The sequence below is a fragment of the Molossus molossus genome, unplaced genomic scaffold (assembly GCF_014108415.1).
Source record: "Molossus molossus isolate mMolMol1 unplaced genomic scaffold, mMolMol1.p scaffold_m16_p_8, whole genome shotgun sequence".
In the NCBI taxonomy this organism is placed as follows: Eukaryota; Metazoa; Chordata; class Mammalia; order Chiroptera; family Molossidae; genus Molossus; species Molossus molossus.
Window position 1 is genome coordinate 82,918,626 of NW_023425402.1, and position 16,075 is coordinate 82,934,700.

General features: G+C 38.3%; 1 protein-coding gene across 1 annotated transcript in view; it reads left to right on the forward strand.

Moving 5' to 3' along the window:
- Nucleotides 1–16,075, forward strand: part of LAMA2 (laminin subunit alpha 2) — a 403,470-nt gene that overhangs the window by 337,839 nt on the left and 49,556 nt on the right. Inside the window, exons 44-49 of the mRNA XM_036247762.1 lie at nucleotides 236–241; nucleotides 2,721–2,875; nucleotides 8,372–8,515; nucleotides 9,765–9,898; nucleotides 12,095–12,254; nucleotides 15,251–15,375. Coding sequence (XP_036103655.1) covers nucleotides 236–241; nucleotides 2,721–2,875; nucleotides 8,372–8,515; nucleotides 9,765–9,898; nucleotides 12,095–12,254; nucleotides 15,251–15,375 — 724 coding nt within the window. The remainder of the gene's footprint in view (nucleotides 1–235; nucleotides 242–2,720; nucleotides 2,876–8,371; nucleotides 8,516–9,764; nucleotides 9,899–12,094; nucleotides 12,255–15,250; nucleotides 15,376–16,075) is intronic.

A 16,075-nucleotide genomic window follows, 5' to 3' on the forward strand; every position in this document is an offset into this window, starting at 1 on the left:
TAGAACATTATAATAAAGTTGATTTTAATATGTACAGTAACCTCTAAAGGACATGTTTTTAAGTACTTTTGTTTGATAACACTAATTTGACTTAAAATGGGATATATCTGCAATTAGCACCTGTTATGATAAATATCATTTTGTGATAGTCATTATTTTACAATATTGATAAAAATATTTCCTCATGAATTTTCTAATTTATTTTTGTTTTGCTTTCATATGAAATTACCTGCAGAAATAAGTACGTATGTGTTTACTTATATACCGTTGAGTAGCTTTTATGCATGACTGCCTGTTACAAAAAGCTTCAGCTTTGCATGTTGCCATATTTAGGTATTGCTTTAAACATTGTGTAGCTGTTCTTTCCAGTGTCACAGTATTAATGCTGGATATATAAAAGGAATCTTTCTTTTATATATAAAGTTAGTATGGGAATGTATTTGACATACATCTAGAGAATTTTATTTAGAGAAGCACATAGTATAATAAATTAAATCTTAACAAATAAGCAACCACTGGGATATAAAAATATTCTCTCTTAAACATCCTATAGTTTACATTCAAAATCAAAAATAAAACTATAAAATAGAAAATAATAATAAAAGCCAACATATCAAAACTTTAGAAGGCTCTCCTCAGGGGAAATTAGTGCAATTGCATTACGAAACAAGCATTGAAATCAACAATTTAAACAATCAATTCTATAGGTTAAACAAAATAAAATGAGCTAAAAGAAGGAAGATGAAAAAACATTAATGAATTAGAGAACAGAAAAACAACGGACTTGGTCAGTCCAAGAAGTGGATCTTTAGGAATATAAAAACAAAATATTTTAGATGCTTGGCAGGCTTAATTTAAAACAAACAAACAAACAAACAAACAAACAAACAAACAAAAAACTCAAATAGGCAAAGTTCTCAAGGAGATATAACTAGATAAGAGAGGACATTTAACACATGAGAGGATATTTGGCAAAACTCTATGCTTATAAATTTTAAAGCTTAAAAGAGATAGATAATTTCCTAGAAAAACATTGTTATTAAAATGTATCTTCGGAAGTTATTTAAAAATCCACACAGTCAAATAATTATGGAAGAAAGAAGTTTTCAAAAACTACTGCACAAGAAAGCATCAGACTCAATATCACAGATGATTTAATTTTAAACTTTCAAGATCATTTCCATAGGATTTAACCTGCTCCAGAAGATAGAGGAGAACAGAGGGAGGGAGCGGGGAAACCTGCAGAATTCAGGTGGAAACATTTGACAGAAACTTCTCAGAGCTTTAGAAGAAAAGTTTCCGTTATTCACCTAAGCCAAGGTAGTCTTTGCTTGACCTCTATTTTCTCTCTCTTGTGAATGTAATCTAAAGCATTTTCCCTAGATTCTGAAATAGTTTGTTAAATATCAGAGTAGTATTGGAGAACGAAGAAAAAATGGACAGATGCTGTATTAAAAAGTATACAAAATGAAGGCTGTTTCTGTTGAATGATCTACACAATTATGTAAGAAGGACTTTGACGCCAATAACCTACATAAGGAAGAAAATGCTCTGTCCATGACCTAGCAACTCTATTAGTTAATGTTAATAAGAGATCTATGGGTGTTTTTTTTTAACATCAGTAACAATATAACTCAGAGTTATGACCAGGAATAGAACATCATTAGTTTAAACTTAGTTTTAAAATAATTTCCTTTCTTTTGCGCCAGTGGTACAATGTCAGCCAGAGAACAGATCAGTCTTAGTCTAGCTGGGCATACAGCCTTGGACCTCAAGCAATTTCCCTTTCTCATCAGGGTCTCAATGACAGAAAACAGACAATACATGCTCAATCAGAAAATAAATGATACAGTTTGGATAAGACTGCCAGTCTCCTAGAGATGGAATAATTGGTTTTCCATATGTCATTTGCCCTCCTATGAAAAGCGCATGCTGGATGTCTGTGGATCAGAGAAAACCTTCATTTATTTGGGGCTTATACGTCTTTTGAAATTGTCAGTATTCTACCTTTTATTTACCTACAACAGTGGCAGTTTAATATGGTTCAATGTAATAGAGAGAGCAGGATAATCAACTATTCTTCAAAATGAAAATGAACCGCAGCATGATTTAATTAAAGTATAAAGTAGGCCTTTAGTCTAAGGGTTGTATGACACTGAAGGGTTTTCAGAAGACATTTTGATAGCTTCTCCATTTAAGATGTGCAAATAAAGATGGTGAGGGAAAAAGAAAACCAATTTTGTGTGACAAGTCTGATTTAAATACAGATCTGGCTTGGACAGACTAGGTGACATTTTAAAGACACTTTCATTTCCCTACTTCTGCGACTAAATTTCTACTTCATAAAGGTTAGCTTTTTGGCTGAAGCTGGAAATTAAGCATTGAATTCAGTTTATCATATTCTCAACCTTCAATGCTAACTTCCACTTTCATCACAAAGTCAGTGTTGGCCCACCTCTATCAGCTCCTCCGCTGGCCTGCTGGGGTCCCAACTAAAACATCCCCCTTTGCCATCACAAGCTGCTCCAACAGTCATGGCCTGGCTTTTGTCATGTGGATAAGATGAAACTCTTTTATTTAGTTATGCATACTGCCATTTTCATTCGTCTGTGTGTGCATGTATGTGTGCATGTGCACTTGTGTCTGTATGTGTACCATGTGTGCATGTGTGTGTATGTGCATGTGTGCAAGTGTGTATATGCTCATCTTGTTCTATGCAGTTGCAGATGCAGATGCCACTGTGAAAACTCTAGAACAAGAAGCTGATCGACTGATAGATAAGCTCAAACCCATCAAGGAACTTGAGGATAACCTGAAGAAAAATATCTCTGAGATAAAGGAATTGATAAGCCAAGCCCGGAAACAAGCCAATTCTGTAAGCTGGTTTTTTTTACGGTATCAATGGTTGTATTTTGGGTATTATTTCCAGAAGGAATGTCTTCCCCCAATGTATCCTAGCTGGTCTCAAAATGTTGGTTTTCATTAACAACTTCAAGACAATTAAGATAGAAGCAGAACTTTCTAGAAGATAGCATCCTAATGAACCAGGACAGAATTGTTAAAGCCAATGCAAAACTATCATGATGGTTTTAGAAATAAAAGGGGGGGAAAATAGTTTACATGTTGTCAGGTTTAAACTCAAATCTTTTTAGAAAGCCAAGTCTTCCATCTTAAAATTTTTATTTTGCCAACAACTGTGGAGCTAGAATGGCCAGAAATGACCTTTCTTAATCCATCAATTGATATATATTTTCAGTAGTGGCCAAGAATAAATCCAAGTGACAATATATCCATTTTTTGCCTTTATACCTATCCAATACTTCTAAAGAATGCCGAGGTGCCCTGACAGGTTTGCTCAGTGGTTAGTGCATCATCCTGTGGACCAATGAGTCACAGGTTCCATTCTGGCTAAGGGCATGGACCTTGGTTGCAGTTCATCCCTGGCCCTGGTCAAGGTCGTGCAGGAGGCAACCAGTTGATGTGTCTCTCTCACATCAATGTTTCTAACTCTCCCTCCCACTCTGTCTGAAGATAAATGGGAAAAAAATATATCCTCGGGTGAGGATAAAAATATTAATAACAATAATAATAATGATAGAACGCCAAGGCAATAAGTGCAATGTGTACTTTGAAAAGAAATTTATGCCTGACCTAAGAGAAACTTAGAAAATGACAAAAACAATGAGTGCAGGTGATGTACATAATATGCTCAGAGTAAAAAAGCAGGTAGGGTTGAGAAGACATTTATTGAGCTACAATATGAAAACTATGTAGGCAGTAGGATGACAGGTGATCACTGTACGTGCAAATCACATGGTGAAAATAAATCAGACCGTACTCCAAAGTTTGGGGTTTTATCTAAGATTTAACCAGTGTAGAAAAACCCTGTCCTATGTGCAAGGCTACTCACTATAAAGTACGCAAAGATGAATGAGGAATGCACAGAGTTTATAAAGTAGTAGAAGAAATAAGACATGTACACAAATAAGTCTAAGCTCATGCCGAATGCTGTATAGAGTGTGTGAGCAATGGAAGTACTATAAAGTTCTGAAAGGAAAGATCACCTCTCACAAGGCCAGATTGCCTGCAGTGAGGGATTTGAGCCAGGCCATGAGGTGGGTGGTGGTGGACATAGGAGAGGGGAGGGGGCCGCAGAGGGAAGACAGCATTCTGAGAAGAGGAACAGCTTGAGCCAAGGCAGAGAAAGAGACAGTTTCAGGGTTATTATAAAAGAATAGTCTCAGTTGCCATGATTATTGGTAAAGTGGACTTGACACTGGAAAGGTCGGTGGGGGCCAGGTCTTGTCAGGCCCTGAATAGCAAGTAAAACAGTTTAATTTGGCTGCAGTTGAAAGGAACCTCATTGGTGAGGAGAAGCTGCAAGTTCTTGATTATAAAATGTAATATAATCAGAGCTGAGCGTTTTGAATATGAATCTGAAAGTAGTTTGTGTAACAGACAAGAGGAACTAGAAAGAAGAAAGCGAATTTTGTACAAAACCCAACTGTGTCAGTGGGAGGAGAAAGCAAGAGACTGTGCCGCCCCTGAATTTTACATTGTTGAGTTTGAAGAAGCCACGATGGTGCATATTCTTTCATGAATCACACACTTAGACACATATTCTGCTTAGTTATCAGCTGGGGAAATCTGGACATTTTTATAATGTCTTCATTATAAAGAAATTTTGAAACATGACCATATATTTATCAGTGACGAGAACATCCCCACATCACCACCCACCCCGGGGAAAGAGAGAGCATCTGGCATGTAAATACATAAAACCTGCCTCCAGCTGCAAAATGAAAGCCAGGTATAAAAGGAATGCTAGAAAAGTGACCGTTGCCTATCCTTTTAAGGGAATGTTCAATCGCTTTTGGAAATAGAACTTACAACAAAGTGCCTTACTTTTTATAAGATGTTAGAAATATATAAGCCGCCAGATTTTTTTCAAATGAGTTCTATACACATTGAAGATGACATTTGCCTCATTTATAAACATATGTGATCTGGCATTGGGTGTCTGGATGTGGCCCTAACACACTCGGTGTGAACAAGGAATCAAAGACATTTATTTTAAAGTAGCTTTTTTTTTTTTTTTTTGCTTTGTTGACTTTGAAATTGAGTAGCTGATACTCTTTTAAATGAATGACCTAGTTGCTGGATGAAAAATGCGGTGAAAATCCAATAGTTATAATAATGGGATCTTCAATAATGTTTAACTGAGTTCAAGATGATAAATTGGTAAATAATGTCTATGAGAAATGCTTTAGAGGTACCTAATGCTTAGTGATTTTTGTTTAGAAGTCTTACTAAGGATTCACATTAGAAATAACAATAGTTGATAGAACCAATATATTAAGAGGATGTTTGAGTTTCAGGAATTTCTCCCCTTTTATGAGGGATATATCCTAGAGATTTCATCTAGAGAAATTTATAAATGCTGTACTTGGATTTACCTATTTTAAGTTAGTTAAAATAAATATCTATAATCACAAACACACACACACAAAATGTTTAAATGAGAAATTAGTAGCTATGGACTGGTTACCAACAGCTTGAGCTGCCTGAGTTTTTCAGGTACTGAGCGTATATTCAAAACCATAAGCCAGAAAACAGAAAATCCAGAGGCTCTTGCATATAACTGTATAAATTGACCAACAGATTACTTTACAAGATTAATTGCTGGCATATTGGGTATAACTACATCATTTTGTTCAGAGAATGTATGTCTTAGATATGTAAAGTGTGCTATAAAGTAGATTAATTGTAACACCTACTGATGTTAAATACCTTAGCATAAAAATGGCTACCTTCTTAGATTTACTTTTCAGATGGAGTTTTATCAGTTCAGTTAGGCTTCAGTCCTGGGGCTCTGTCTTTTGCACTTTGGCCCCCACCCCCAGTTGAACACACTGATCATATAATCTACTATCATGTCTACCAGGTGCCTAAGCGAGGGCAGAAACTCCTCCTGTGACCCAATGGTCATGTATTCCACCCAAAGTCAGCCAGTTCTCTTCTGAACAGTGACCGAGAAGTATTATACAACTGTGTTCTTTAAAAAAAATAAGTTATTTGTGAGGAAAGTAGCCATAAGCTTATAAAGCATATATGAAATAAAGATAAAGCAAACTACACACATAGTTCCTGTTGACTACTCATCCAGCCCCTCTAGAAATTTGGGTATGAGTCCTGCCAGGAAGAGCTCGATCTATTCTACTTGTGCATTCCAGCCAGACCTTGATGCCTCGTCGTTGACCTTATGATGTCAATGACACTTACTGCCTGACCCAGCTGTTACATCTGCTCAGTGCCAGGGTCTTCTCTGATGATCGTTTTGGTTCACTTGCTGAACATTCCTAAAAGCTCACTCTCTCCTATACCTTTTCCCAAACTTGAAAACATCTGAAGCCTGCAATTCTCCTACCCGCCCCCTACAATAGTCTTTTTTTCTTCCTTTACTTCTGCTTTTCTATCTCTGAGCCCTTGGGTAACCCTTTGTACAGCTGCTCCTTCCTCGCGCAGCCTCCTCTGACAACCTGCAGGCATGTCTGCTTTGTAGCAGTACCATCCAGAAGAAAGGTGGTCTGTTTCCTGGTTCTGGTTTTTGGAAATTTATAGTTTGATTCACCTATTCTAGCACTTTATGTAGAAGGGAAATTCCATCATTTGTGGAAGTAAGAACTAACTTCCTGGCTGAAAACCACACAAACAAAAGACTATCTTCTCCAGAACACAGACCCAACACTCTGGGGACCAGAGTGGACCCCAGTGCTGTGCCCTCAGTTAGCGGACGGGGCCCCACCCTCAGGGGGAAGGCAGGGACTGGGAGAGCAAGAGGCTCCCCGGATTATTCCAGTCCCAGGCTCCATTAGGGAGAGCCTTTGTTACTTTTAACACACCATTTCCTCCACTTGGAGATGCAGTCTGCATAGCAGATTAGGTGAGGATACAGTCTATGAATATACAGTTTATTCATGGTCTGTAGGAGATTAAGCAAAATGCCGTATCCCCAGAAGTTTTCAAACATACATGAATTCACATGTTTGTCACAACCAAACACCCATCCTTAGCTTTGTCTTTTAAATCCCAACCAATGGTAAATCCAGCACGTTTTCAGTATAGTTTATTCCACCATTGGAGAGGGGTCCCGCGGCTGCATGCACCCACACCCTGATTAGACGACTAAAGACACCTGCTTGTGTCACCATAAAAGGAGATGGGTTTGGTGCCCCAGGCTATCTTGTTTGGAGTCTGCACAGCCCTTTCTTTCGTGGGATACCAGTAACACTCAGTGTGAAAACTGTATGAGCAGCACACAGTACCAGAAGGAATGAGAAAATGGAAATTGACTGCTAGTGAGGACTGAGAGGCTTCCTGAAGGTGGGCATTTGAATCGGTGGCAGAGAGAAGTTTTACTTCTTCCCTGTCTCCACCTCCTACTTTGAACTCTATCACTAACAGAGCAACAGCTCTTCTTTGAGCCCAAACAACGACATGGCGGTCCTGAAACTGTCCCTTTGATGGTGCACCTGATCCAAAACCAATTAAATCAGATAATCAGCTAGTGTTATTTGTGATGGAAGAAAGGCTCCCTAAATGGAAATAAAAATTGGTATGAACTGTGTCAGTTCTATTTGCATAGGAATTCCTTCCCTAGCAATTTATAGTCATTTTTAAGGGACTAGTCACAATTTATAGTAATTTTTAAGGGACTAGTCAAAAGAAAAAGGAGCTGTTACATACATTAGCAGTGATAACCATTGGAAATTATTTCTGTTTCATTTCCTGGAAACTTAATAAAAAGATATAATTTGCTCTGAAATGTATGTTCTGAGTAGAATGATTAATATTCCTCTTACTGTTAGAACATCTAGAACAAAGTCTATTTGGCCCCTTTCAAGTGTAAGAACATGGAAGGGTAGATAATTTCCTCTTGAAGAATAAAAGAAAATGGTTTCCTACTTGAAGAGATGCCAAAATTGCTGAAATTTGAATTGCAAAATTTTATTAAGTAACCTTAATAAAGATACTACCATTAGCTTCATGTAAAATCACCTTTTGAAAACGTTCCTGTGTTCCTAACGGAGTAAAGTAGGAAGGTAAGAAGTTATTAGTTGCATGCTTCAAAAAATAGGAGTGTGTTAACAAGACACATGACTGTGAACAACTTATTGTCAAGATGCTGGTGGAAAGCTCTTCTTGGCTTAATGAGTATAATAGTGTCTGCATATGGGTATTTAATGATGGTATTTGATAATAGAAAAGTAACTTCAAAGAAGAGATGATGATGGCATCGTGGTTGTTTGGGAGCTATTTAAATTTCCTGAGAGATTTAGTCATGGTTTTTTGTACCTTGTTTTTCTTGAAGATCAAAGTATCTGTGTCTTCAGGAGGTGACTGCATTCGAACATACAAGCCAGAAATCAAGAAAGGAAGCTACAATAATATCATTGTCAACGTCAAGACAGCTGTCGCTGACAACCTCCTTTTTTATCTTGGAAGTGCCAAATTTGTAAGTTAATATTCAGCATGTCTTAACTTACTGTGCATATGTACAGTCAGAGGTTGATCCTGGTAGTATGGAAAATGTATGGAATCTAATAACATGGTCCCCAAATTATATAATGGAGCCTTTCAAAGTTGGAAACTTTAGAATCTTACCTCACAAAGTTCTGAAGTGTCAAGTTAAGCTAGAAGGCAAATGAAATGAAGAACGCTTTTTACAGTCCTTGGGCACATCTGTTTTTGTGAGTGTAAGAGCATTTTTGTAATTGCATTTTCAGATCCAGCTATTTAAGAAGAAAGATTGATAGGGAAAACGTTTCCTTTTTGTTGTTGTTCGTTTTCTAAACTTTTCTCTGAGAAATTGCAATGAATTTTCACGGTAAACAAAAATGGCAAATTGTGTACTAATTTTTTGCCAATGAAAATTCTTCTGATTCATATTGAGTTTATAACACAAAGAGATTGTATCTACAGAAGCTCACCCAAAAAGTTTTATATTTTAAAACTATTTGACTTTGCATACATGGGGACCTTCCAAAATGAGTATTATTTTTTTCCAACAGACCACTCATCACATAAGTCAGTACTTGGAATTCAGGTGAGAAGTTTGGGGTCACCTTGAGTCAGAAATCTTTGCTGGTCCTTAAAAACTGTCAGTGTTGCCCTGGCCGGTTTTGCTCAGTGGTCAGAGCATTGGCCTGCGGTCCAGAGAGACCTGGGTTCAGTTTCCGCTAAGGGCACGTACCTGGGTTGCAGTTTGTCCCCGGCCCTGGTTGGTCGTGCGGGTGGCAGCCACTCGATGTGTCCCTTTCACATCGATGTTTCTCTCTCTCTCTCCCTCTTTCTTCCTCCTACTCAATCTGAATAAAAAATAAAAAAAAATGTCCTCAGGCGAGGATTAAAAAAAATGTCAGTGTTCTTGGAGAAAATAATTAATTATGAATCCAAATATTTGCTTTTATTTCTACCACAAGTATCAGAGTAAGAAAAGACCTTGTCTCAAAATTAGTCCTAAGTAGAATTGATTAAATTAAGGCATATACCTAAGCAGTTTGGACAATTGTGTTGCCTTAAAAATACAATAATAAAGTATTGTTGACCATACATAGTAACAGTTTGTATTATTATTTGGGAATTTTATTTATGTGGCTTCTATGTCACCTATCCAAAAATGGCACCTGTTGAAAAGAAATCTGCTGGCCTCTTTCTGGGTGCTTTCCATCTGATATGTGTGTTTCTGTGTTTCTCTGAACTAGGTGGACTTTCTGGCTATAGAAATGCGCAAAGGCAAAGTAAGCTTCCTCTGGGATGTTGGATCTGGAGTTGGGCGAGTAGAGTATCCAGATTTGACTATTGATGACTCATATTGGTACCGTATTGAAGCATCAAGGTAACTAACTCAATAAAGATTAAGATAAATAACAGAATTTTGAAGTAGTGTCCCAGTTTATAGGAAAACTCCTATTTTCATTTGAAATCTTCTTCAAATATGTGTATACATTTATATACATATATATATACACATACACACACATACACACACATTTTATGTATTATGTGTATATGTATAAATGTGTCCCGATTGGTGTCTTTGTTGTGCCTGTAAGGAACTGAAAATCCCTCAAGATGATGACCAGAGTAACCATTGAGTTTGGACCCCCATATCTGGCTGTCCCATAGGAATCTTGAAGTTACATTGTTTCAGTCATGCCACCACACCCGAAGAAGCGCTGAGACTCGGCCTTGTTCAGAACAAGCCAGAGGTTAGGAGCGCGTGGGTGCCCGTCTTCGGCGTGCACAGCTCCTCTACTAGTCTACATTGCACCCACCCACGGGCACCAGCCGTGTCTAAATGCCGGCGTGAGCATATGTCAGGTCCACACTACTTCAAATGGGGAGTAACAGGAAATGGATTAATTCTATCTTAGAAGCTTTCATTCAATTAACTTCTAGCAGTGTGTAGATTACTTAGAGAAACCATTCCTATCCTTACTACATCCCCCTCAATTTCTCTTATTTTCCTAGTTCTTAACTGTCTACTACATCCAAGGCAACTAATAGTTAGGAGATGTTGTTCAGGGCCCAGGGCTAGAGATGACATTGATCAACAATCTGGTAATTGTTGAATCTAGGTGATGGATACATAGAATTTCATTCTGTGTTCGTATATGTTTAAATTTGTTCATAATAAAAATATTAAAGAAAACTTAATGAGCCTTGGCCGGTTTGGCTCAGTGGTTGGAGCGTCAGCCTGCGGTACAGAGAGACCCGGGTTCGGTTCCCGCTAAGGGCACGTACCTCGGTTGCAGTTTGTCCCCGGCCCTGGTTGGTTGTGCATGTGGCAGCCACTCAATGTGTCCCTTCACATCGATGTTTCTCTCTGTCTCTCTTCCTCTCTCTCCCTTCCACTCTATCTGAACAAAAAAATGGAAAAATGTCCTCGGGTAAAAAAAAAACTTAATGAGAGACAATATCTTTAGTTCTTTTGTAAGATATTTGGTAAAAGTGTGTGTATGTGTGTGTGTGTGTTCATGTGTGTGTGTGTGAGAGAGAGAGAGAGAGAGAGAGAGAGAAAGAGACGAACATACAAAATGTGCTTCCATATGTGATGGTGGGGGTTGGGGAGATTAAGTACTTCAAAAACTTAAGAATATGCATTTTCACGAAGTACAGTTCTTTTATCAGAAGAGATATATTCTGTTCAAAGAGAAGTATCTTATTTGATAAAGTCATTTTATTGTTTCTATGTATTTCGGTTAGTATCACACGCTCAACAATGAAAAGATTACCAAAATGAGACAGCAGGGAGAGAAATATGACACTGAAGTTTTGTTTTGACAGCTTGTCTCAGAAAAGACACCAGACTTTCATATTAACAATTCACGGAAATCAATCACTTTAAAAAAAAAAAAGAAAAGAAAATGAAGCACAATAGTTTTCAAAACCATATTAATTGAATTTAAAAGCAAAGGTCTTTCATACAATTTGCATACACAACGCGGAAGACTAGGTATTACACAGTGTGCATGAGGATGGTATGCCAACCAGCAAACCAGGCACAGTTCCAGGAAGACTACTTCAGCGAGTCCGGACCCAAGATATAATGAGGGATTACAGGAGAAATTACACAGTTTATAATGCAGAAGGGTGGATTATTCCGGGTTTACTTACTGAATTAAATTAGACAGAATGCTAAATGAAGTAATATAAACTTGTTTAAAGAGTGCATGTTGGTAAACAGTAAATTGTTTCGGAAAGCCATAGGAAAAAGGCTTTTTATTTAACCAATAGCAATTTCATCTGCTAATTGCTGCTGTGCCATTTCATATCAGCGGACACACACAGAGCCAGGGTTTGTTGCTCACTGGTCCTGACTGTAAGCATCTAGCAAAGATCAGACGGCGTTTTGATTTGCAATTTAATGAGTCTGGAAATGTTGAAGCTAAGCACCCAGTTATCGTTTAAATATTCCAAAACAAGTCTCTCTGTTTTTTTTATACCTTTTGCATCTGAAGCTACCAGAAAGGTGATCCGTAATTCATTTTCTCTGTTTCCTTCCACTTCCTTTCGACACGTGCCCTGGAAGAACTGGGAGGAATGGAACCATTTCTGTGAGGGCCCTGGATGGACCCAAAGCCAGCATTGTGCCCGGCACATACCACTCCGCGTCTCCCCCAGGGTACACGATTCTGGACGTGGATGCCAGTGCAATGCTCTTCGTTGGTGGCTTGACTGGGAAATTGAAGGTAACGTGTTCCTCCCCATCCTGCTGCTTCCTCTCTGTGGACAGCTCCTGACACGGTTCCTTTGGGAGAAGCGCCATAAAGCTCCGCAAAACTCAATCACTTTTTACTCAGTTTTCGTTTTGAAAACAGGAATTTATGAGGAGGAAGAATGTTTTTCTCTAATATTCAACACTGGAAAGACTTGCGCGTACATTTACCTAAACAGTTGTTGTTTTGCCCTCACCTGTGGCATCAATTTTGGGATATTCTTATTTTAGTTGCCTCAAAAGCCACGTGATTTTTAAATATACTTTATCTTATGACTCAACTTGTGACTTATTGATGTGATGTGCTATAAAGTTCAAGCTCACATCTAATTAAAAGATTTATGAATGCCTTGGGAAATATCACAGGAGTCATAAGCTTTCAAATCATGATCCGATTTTTAAAGTTTTCAAGTCGCTCTTCTCATTCTTACGGAGTAATGCACTTAATATTCATAATTGCTTCATGGCAGGTCCTTGTGCATTTCAAATTGCAAAGTGCCTACATTTTAAAGAAGCTCGTGCTGATTAAATGGAATTAGGTGTTGGAAAAACCTGTGGGTAAGATGCAAGCGCACAGCCAACTACAATGGTTAATCCTGGGCTTGTCAGAATCATCCTGGGATGAGATTAGTCAGAAAATGTGAAAAGCCAGGGTGATCCCAAATTTATGAGAACTCAACCTTCTTATAGAGTGGGTTGTTTTATTTGCTTTGTGTACGAGATGTGACTCTAAAGTATTGTAATTGATTGCACAACTACACACTAAAATCATTCTCATTGCTTAGAGCTGCATATAAATATATATGGTACATGGTAATATATAGTCATATTGCCAACTTTCTCTTCTCCCCTGAAAGATAAATACAGGGGTAGCACAGAGCAGTACAAAAGCCATGAATTTTGACATGGAGTCCAGGCTGGATCCTATGCTCTATCATTCCCTAAAATATGACCTTAGGCAAGTCCCTCAATCCCTTGGGCTTCAGTTGCCTCAACTAGAAAGGGGAGATAAGAATATCTCCTTGGCCTGTATATAAATAATAAATTTTTATATCATTTATATAGTCTTTACTATGTGCTCAGCAATGTTCTAAGTCATTTACATTTATTAACTCATTTTTCAGAACAACCCCAAAAGGCAGGTAAATACCCTCCTCATAGCTAAGAAATCTACGTAAGACAGAAGTTAAATGACTCGACCAGTCACACAGCAGTTAGTGGTGGAGCTGCGATTAAACGCAGGTTTACAGGCACAGGTGTCTGCACTCATAATCACCGTGTTTCACACACAGGAGCAGTGAGGTTATGTGCAGACAATTTATGACAAGTGCCTCAGTCACGGTAGTCACATCTTAAATAATTTTTATTATTATCTGATGTCTCTGCCACAAAGCAACTTTCTTAGAACAGTCTCAGGGGAAGATAAAACAGACTAATGAAATTTATAGAAAATCTTAATGATTTTGGCCCAGGTTTTCAAGGAAACTGCCTTACCAGAATATGAACCAAAAGCTAAAAACAAGTAATTAAATCAACATGATGATGAAAATTCAAAGGAGCAGGAAAATACAGATATATGTATATATATTTTAGGATGCAAGAAGGCAAAGTGAAAAGCAAGCAGCGTCCACAAGTAGAATAATCAACCTTTGGAAAATTAAGAAAGTCTCTGATGACAGAGAGTTCCACAGATGCCACGGGCTCTGATGAACATTCTTCCCACACGGCAGTGCACCTTCATCACAGCAACAGGAGGATGGATATGCTAATGAGTGTAACCTAAAATGGTCACTATGGAATTTAACTGTGCAGTGACCATCCTCCTACATTTGTTCTAAAACCCAGACATGTCAGTTCACGCCTCCCTCCAAGCCCCAGATGATTTAGATAAATATGGATTAGCTTTGGCAAAGTGCACCAGAATATAGTATTTCTGTGTAATATGTCAATGCCAAAAAACACAGCTGTTTAAATTACCGCAAGGTTCTCTAGCACGGACTGTGTCATTCCCCTTCTTCGTGCCGGTGTCATGTACCAAGCTTAAGACCTTTCCTTGAGAGAGGGACACCAGGGCTGTCATTCAACAAATATGTATTGAGCCCTACTGGATGCCAGGCCCTGTGCTGTGTACACCAGCAAACTACACCAACACCGTCTCTTCTCTTGCGAATGCACTCTTCCCTTCCGCCCCTGCACTGGAAACCTGCTTGGGTGTAAATGGAAATGAAAGGTCGGGGCCAGCACTGTCATGGTGTAATTCACACTGGTCACTCTGTACCCCTCTCATGGACTCTGTAAGAAACGTTTTTAGTGGTGTAAAAGCACTAACCTTTATTAAATACCTTCTCTGTGTCCGTCACTGCATGTGTGACCATAAGCAAATTATCTAATTTAATTCTTCTAATAATCCTATGTTAGAGACAAAAAAGAATCTCAAAGACGATGAGCAGCTCACCTCAAGTCAGAAGCTAGGACGTGTTTATTTCCTAACATTGTTGCACGGATAGAGCGCGAAATAACCAACCAGGATCTATTATGGTTAAAAGATGAATATGTGTACAACTGAGAATATCAGAAAGAATGGATTATAACTATTCCAGGTTCAGCTGCTAAGAAATCTGAAAATCTGATGAGGCCCTGGCCAGTTTGGTTCAGTGGTTAGAGCTTTGGCCCGCAGACCGAAGAGTCTCGAGTTCGGTTCTTGCTAAGGGCACGTACCTCGGTTGCAGTTTGTCCCCGGCCCCGGTTGGGTCGTGTGGGTGGCAACCAGTTGATGTGTCTCTTTCAATCGATGTTTCTCTCTCTCTCTCACTTCCTCCTTCTCTCTCTCTCCCACTCTATCTGAAGAAAAATGCAAAAAAAAAAAAAAAAAAGCGTCCTCTGGTGAGGATAAAAAGAAAAAGAAATCTGACGAGTACTCGAAGATCTTGAGTGAAATTCTAAGTTCTAACCAATATGTTTCTCCTGCAGAAGGCCGATGCTGTGCGCGTGATTACATTCACTGGCTGTATGGGCGAAACATACTTCGACAGCAAACCTATAGGGTTGTGGAATTTCCGAGAAATCGAAGGTGACTGCAAAGGATGTACTGTCAGGTTAGTTGAGATGGTCTGGCCTATGGGTCACAAAAGCTTTGTTTTATTGTCCACTCTTACCGTGTGGATGAGATGGAACAGGCTTGAAGTGGTCATATGATTTTGTAAATTTTAGAAAGGTCAAGTATGTTAACCTCAATCAGTTAAGACTATTATCTCTTTCAATTCCAACTTCCCTTCATGTCTAGGAGCTCTTTTGTTTCTGAGGCTATCCTGTAGTTATAATTTCTGTTTTCTTTTTTTTAATAAAGATATTCTATTTTTATTTTTTTATTAAATTTATTAGGGTGGCATTGGTTGTTTTTTTTTTCCTTAATCTCTTCACCCTTTTCACCCAGCCCCTCAAACCCACCTCCCCTCTGATGGCTATCAGTCAGTCCTCTGTATCTATGTATCTGTTTCTATTTTGTTTGTTAGTTTATTTTGTTCATCAGAGTCCACATATAAGTGAAATCATATGGTATTTGTCTTTCTCTGGCTGGTTTATTTCATTTAGCATAATGCTGTCCAAGTCCATCCATGCTGTTGCAAAAGGCAAGATTCCCTTCTTTTTTATGAACCAGTATTATTTCATTGTATAAATGTACCACAGCTTTTTTATCCACTCATCCACTGATGGACACTTGGGCTGCTTCTAAATCTTGGTTATTGTAAATAGCTCTGCAATGAACATAGGGGTAAAATATTCTTTCTTTGGATA